This window comes from Hoplias malabaricus, chromosome 13 (genome assembly GCF_029633855.1).
Source record: "Hoplias malabaricus isolate fHopMal1 chromosome 13, fHopMal1.hap1, whole genome shotgun sequence".
Lineage (NCBI taxonomy): Eukaryota > Metazoa > Chordata > Actinopteri > Characiformes > Erythrinidae > Hoplias > Hoplias malabaricus.
The window spans coordinates 23,630,980-23,637,843 of record NC_089812.1 but is presented as its reverse complement, the minus strand read 5'-3'; the positions used below and the strand labels follow the sequence as shown (position 1 = coordinate 23,637,843).

At 39.6% G+C, this 6,864-nt stretch overlaps 1 protein-coding gene across 1 annotated transcript; it reads left to right on the top strand.

The window, feature by feature from the left end:
* The first annotated feature begins 1,385 nt into the window (after positions 1–1,385).
* On the top strand, positions 1,386–6,852 carry LOC136664466 (sarcoplasmic reticulum histidine-rich calcium-binding protein). Its single transcript, XM_066641647.1, has 6 exons — positions 1,386–2,377; positions 4,615–4,673; positions 5,438–5,506; positions 6,481–6,532; positions 6,635–6,671; positions 6,792–6,852. The coding sequence occupies exons 1-6, from the start codon at positions 1,804–1,806 to the stop codon at positions 6,850–6,852; spliced, it is 852 nt and encodes a 283-aa protein (XP_066497744.1). The 5' UTR covers positions 1,386–1,803.
* The last annotated feature ends 12 nt before the right edge of the window (positions 6,853–6,864 follow it).

The window sequence follows — 6,864 nt, the reverse complement described above, 5'->3', positions numbered from 1 at the left end:
GATTTTCTTTTATGGTAAAGTTGATTACTGGTTAATCACTGCAGAATCGAGGTAAACTCCTCTTAATTTCAGAATATGTTTTTCAAGCCCACGAGGCCTTCGGCTCTATATGGATGAAGAATTAAAATCAAAACCAGACCCATCTCCTATGTGAGATCATTCAAACACATGAGATGAAGGGAAAAAAAGTGGATGTAATGGGATGAAGACCTGAAGACAAGCGGGGGAGGTAGAGGCGAAGAAAGTGCGGTAGTGGTAAGACAGTAGTTGAGGAGAGTTACTGGGTGTCAGTGGTGTGCCGTGCCAGAGAAGGTCACATTACCCTGACAGTGGTAGAGCTGGGTTTTAAATAGAGGGCCCCACTCCCCCACCCTGCGTTTACTGCACTATTTTAGGGACATATTGGACAAGGAGTGGGTGGGAAGGCTCTGAGAATGCCACGTACACTGTGGGACTACTACTGCCCCAAACTCTGTAGGTCTGATCCACCTGTGAGTGAGTGGATTTCTGAATGTGCTGGCTCATTATTCCATTAAACCATCTTATCCAGAATAGATTCTGGGTCAGCTTTATCACAAGCAGGTCACAAATAAATGAATGACCATTCTTCGAAGACATCGACGTGGTCTGTGAATAAATGAACATAGTGAGTTGCTTCATTTAGCGTTCATGTATACTACACAAGAAATAAAAAAGCACTTGTTCACTTTACAAAAGTACATGGTTATTCAGCCCCGTTCCTGTAAAGCCATGAAGCTAAACAGATTAGCAATTTTCTTCATCCAACACACTCCAGTCCACTTAATTAACAACCTAATAATCGATGACTTTACTATTGATGAGTTACATTACACAACCCTGCAGTGTGCAACACTTTGGCCCTCAAAATGACTTTGATCACAGTTGTACACTCAGTAGTGCGTGAACATGTATTTCTGAAGATGATCCAGACTATATGCTAAAGACTACATCTCACATATGGACTTATTAAATGATCCTCCCTCCCAGCTTGATATAGACCTGATACCTTCTCCCTCCCTCTTTGCCTTCTTCTCTCTCTCTCTCCCTTGCTCTGTTCCTCCACCCTCATGCTCACGATATATGGTCATCTTCTCCTTACCCCCCTCAGCCACTGCCTTCTCTAAAGTTAAACCCTAACATTTGATGACGGCAGGAAAGCAAGCAATATATGCCGCCCTCCGTGTCTTTCTCTCTCTACAGCGTATGGACAGTAGTTGCCGGCCTGGTCGCCAGCACTTGGCCCTGTCACTCATACTTCATGCCCCCCGCCCCCGTCTCATCTTACCCCTGAGTTTGTCTCTCTATCTGTCTGCGCACCATTAGTGAGGTCTGTGTTGCAGACGCTGCCTAGCCTGCCGCTCCTCTCCTCTTCAGTCTTAACACGCTAAATCACCGCACAGTGGGATCATCGTCATCTTTTTTTGTTTTTTGTTATTTTTTTTATTCACCAGTGTGTGGTGGTTTTCCAAAACCTAGAAGGAACATCTGTATCCCAAGGGATCATCTAGTGTTTTGTGTGTTGGGAACAAGCGTGGATTTTGACTGTTGGAATACTTTGTACTTCCAGGCTTTTCCTCGGTCACCTGTGCTACCTTGCCATACCCAGAGATTTTCTGTGTGTGCGTGAGTGTATGTCAGTGTGTGTGTGAGTGCTGGACATACTGAGGAGGTTCTCTGAGGTATCTGTTGAGTGCCATTACTTTTCCAGGTGCACGTGCAAGTGCATTACGCTGTGGAGGAGTGAGTGATCTTTGTGTGTGGATCTAACTCCCCCGTTCGGTCATGGCTACTCTGAAGAGCTGGCTGCTGGGGCTTTTGCTGGTCCTGCTCTGCAGCTTCCAGACACCCCTGGCTCCCACTGCAGCTGTCAAAGCCCAGGAGATACCTGTGTTCCATGAGGAGGGACTGATGGCAGATGATGACGATGATGACGACGATGACGATGATGACGATGATGATGATGACGATGACGACGACGATGATGACGACGACGATGATGACGATGATGATGATGATGATGATGATGATGACGATGATGACGACGATGATGACGACGACGATGATGATGATGATGACGATGATGACGATGACGACGATGACGACGATGATGATGACGATGACGACGATGATGATGATGATGACGACGATGATGATGATGATGATGATGACGACGACGATGATGACGACGATGATGACGACGACGATGATGACGATGATGACGACGACGATGATGACGACGATGACGACGATGATGACGACGACGATGATGACGACGATGATGATGACGATGATGACGATGATGACGACGACGACGATGATGATGATGATGACGATGATGATGACGACGACCATGAAGGTACGTAATCTTGCTCACACATTAACCTACTGTTTATACTGTGTACCCCACTTCATTTCTTAGTTGTTTCTGCCCCCTCTTACTCCTCCTTCACTGATCTTCATCTATTTGGGGTAAGAGAGGGGAGGAGCAAGGGAGCATCCGGCCACTCCCTAGCTCTGCCAGGCATGCTGTTCTTCATCAGTCATAGCTCTAGCCCTGTCAGTCATTTTTGTTAATCCAATCAGAATGGTCAGAGCTCTGCAACAGTCCCTCCTCCCCTCTCTAGCTTTCCATCAACCTGGCTGTCTCTGATTCTCTCTGTCTTCTCTTTCCCACTTAAATAGAGCTATGAGTTCTGTGGGCCCTCTGAAGGCGGACTGTGTCAAGTCCTGAAGCGCAGTACAGTACAGTACTTATGAACTGAGGACTTAAAAGAGAAAAGGCAAAATCCAGCACTGCAGTCTGAGCCCCAGGCCTCATGCTGCCTTTATAGATCAGAATCATTTCTTGATTTGTGTCACGTTTGAAAGAGTGGGGTCCCTTCTTCCCTCCATCCATCCTGTTTGAATTTGGATTTATCTGGACTTGTGTCTCCATGTGAAACTACAGAGAAAGAAGGAGAGTCAGGGAGATGTACCAGGGCATTGGGACTAGGGCAGTAGAGAGAAGGACAGAACTGAAGACAGAGTATAGTGGGGGCTGATAGAGAGAGAGAGACAGGAGGAGGTTGGTAAGACTCAGGAAAAAGACTGATTGGATGGATTAATTCAAGATTCTCTCTCTTTCTCTACATCTCTCAGATCTCATTCTTTCTCTGTAGAGATACTCCATAATTGTTACAAATGTTACATAGTACCAAAGCAAATGTAATGTGTGATACCCAGCCTGTCTTTTTTTTTGTAATTTTTGTGTTTTTAAACCATATTTATCTATCGTATGTGCTTTTTTCATTTTTACATTCATACCCTGTTACATGCTAACTACTACTTTTTTTTCACTTTTGCTTTCTAAACATGTTTACAAACTGAACATTTAACTGTCCTATCATTCTTAAAGCATTTGCAAACCAAATCATCTCCTCAGCCTCTGTGTAAGAATTTCAATGATCTTTAAATGCATATTCTGTAATTTATTGTAATTTGACATTTTAATGTTTAATATTTTAATATTTAAAAGCTTATTAATTGGTTAATTGGTGTGAGAATGTGTTGATTGTTATGCTTCAGTCCCACATCCATGAACAACGCAAAACATTGTATCATGTCTGGTTTACTGTGGTGTTAACTCTAACTTTAATAAAACACGGCTGCAGTGATATGGCTACCAGCAGAGAGGTAGCAAAAGAGAGAGAATGTGAATTCACCAAAATTATACACTCTCAAAGACAACATATAACAAGGGAACACGATACTTGTTCGGAGATGACTGTTATTGCCAGTTTCACATACTTGGATATGACTGACACATTAGTCTTTCTCTGTTAGTCTTTTTTTAATTTTTGTATTTTTTTTTTTCCATTTTCTGTCGATTGTATCATCTGGTGTGAAATCAGCACAGTAGTGTATCCTTCCACACATCATATCTTTTAACCCCACTTCGAAACGATGGAATAAATCGAATGATCCTGAGATCCATGGTGTGCTCTGTTGCCTACAGTTTGAAGTAGATAAGAATTTGAGGTGTTTTAAGAGTGTTGTAGGAGCACACTTGAAAATATGATAATACGGAGAATTTAAAGATCATATGAAAATAATGACCTATTACTGTTTGTTTCTTTTCTTGATTGCAAAAGTTGTAGACTGCATAAAGTTCATATGCAGTGCATTTTCATATAAGCATTTTATACATATTAAACAAGATGCTGCAATATGAAACTTTTGACATGTTAACCTTAAGGAACAAACTGTATTTCTTTGGTATAACTGCTATACATATCCATCAAGTAGTGGTTACAATTATTGACACGTTTACTTACCGGACCTACTCCACAAACATGTGAGCAAGCAAGGATTAGGCTGAATGAGCGTGTGTTGGATAAGTATTCATAAATGCTACGAATGTGAGAATAATGTGAATGGTGATGTGAAAGATGTTTGATGTGTGTCTGTGTAAGTCAGAGATAGACTCATTATTGTCCTTTAATGATTAACTAATCCAACAGTTCATCACTATATCTACTCTATCTAAAAGAAAAAAAATGTACATGCACCAGGTTTTATATTGTACATAGAGAGAACTAACATTGCTTTTTACAGATGATGATGATGATGAATACCATGCAGGATCTGTCTGCAAGTTCTGTGCCCACTGTGAGGTATGAATTAACAGCTTTAACCCTGAGCAGGTTTTAAGGTGGACAGCTTAGTAACACTTGACTGTAGGTCATCATTCATAGGCATACATGACACCTACAGTGCATAAGATTTGATATGTCTTTGACAATAGATATAAACCTATATATATATATATAGCTTGCTTATTCTATTATTTGTCATAAATGCTGCTTAACTTAGTTTGACCCTGGAAGTGTTATGAACACTGCTACTTTGGAATTAGCCTTTTAACAGAGACTTATGTATCTTTGTGTCACTTGTCAAGAAAAGGTAATGAAGGTTATTTAGCATTGCGAAAAATCACCTACAGTGAAATGTTGCTATCACATGTCCGTATTTAGTCCTTAATATGGCACAATATGATTATTACAAGATTATCAATAAAACTTCTGAGGAAAATGAATTTGGTTGAGATAAATTTAAAATGTATAGTTTAAAAATAAAGCCTTAGATTAAAAGAAAAACCCTTAAATATAATATAAGCTTGGGGCAACTTTACAACAATTTTTTCAAATGGGAATAAAATAAAAAAATATTTCTGTAATTTATTGGCAAACGATTGGCATGAAATTATATTCCTCATAGGTGTCTATAGGTCAGTAAATATGTCATTAAAATGTTTACCATCAGGTCATTAGATTTGAATAAAATAATATATTCATTATCTTACCTTATCACCTGAGATGACCCCTGTATTCTGATGTTTGTTGCCATCACTGTTCATTCCTTTTTCTCTCTTCATCAGCACTGTGACAGCTGTGACAAATGTCCATGTAAAAAGAGTGACAAGTCAGAGCACTGCAAATTCTGTGAGGTGAGGAAAAGTTTCTTCAAAACATAACGATATCATACTTTCTCTTTGATGCCCAGTTTGAAAAAAACTTAGTATACCCTCCATAAGGGAGACAATGATTTGAATTAATTCTACAAATATCAACAAAACCTTGTGGCAATAAATGTGTTGATGCAGTATGTATTATTCCTTTGGGAGTGACGTACACATTTGAATTACATTAGGTCAACGCATTACCTTTTTCCTCAGTATAGTGTTAGTTAAAGACGGTGTCAGTGAGACGGAAAACTTCGAAATGACACCACTCTGTTACCCGTGGTAACAGGAAGTGCTTACTGCAGGAAGATGATGTCTTACTTGGGCTAGACTGATAAAGGCCTTACATGCCTCAGCTGTGTCTATGTTGAGAGATGTGAGGAGCTGTCTGTAATGACTTAAATACTGTGGTAATGTTTGCGGGCAGTCCAGTGTAGGGTATGACAGCCCAGAGGAAAATGCCAGTTATGTGCATGTTCAATGTAAAGGGCCACTACTTGCTATTCATTTATTTACTAGCAAACTATGTCCAAATGTTTGTAGACACCAATGATAATAAATAAATTCAGCACACACCATATAATCTTCCTGAAAAAACACATAAAATAAAATGGTATGGTTTGGAACACATGAAAACCGAATTCTGAGAACCTGACTGGGAATAAAGCACTCCATTATGGGCTGTGAAGCTGGAGGTCATCCTCTTCGTAATGCATCCGAGTGCCATTTGTGATGCACAAACTACTACTTAATGTCAGAATTGTAATGTTTTTGTTGCTGAATTTAATCTATTCCTCACAGTCATGGTCCGAAATCTAGCCTAAATCCTTCCCAGAAGAGTAGAAACTATTATTGGAGCAAAAATAAAAATGGTCAATAATCTTTATAATGTAATATTTCATCATGCATGATATTATCAAGTTTCGCTTTATCAGAATGTGCTTTAATTTTTCTTTCAGTCATGCAGTATGTGTCCTGTTTGTCCTGTTTGTGAGTTCGTATGCCAGCCAGGTAAGGAGAATATAATACAAAGGAATATTATTTTACTATCTTCATTAATTTCTCTAACATTTATATTTGTTTATTTATTAAAATGTATGTTTGTCCTTAAAGGTGGATTTCTAGATTCTGTGACTGGATCAATCTACAAGTAAGACACAAAGGGGAAAATCACTGTTTTATCCTACTCTGCATTTAAGTAAATATGCTATGAATATGCTATTATAGCGTTGCAATTCAGGCGTTATAACGATGTCCTTGCAATTTTCAGGACGGTTGAAGATGTCTTGGAGGATGACGATGATAATGACAATGATGACGATGACAATTAAGTCCTGGGTCGC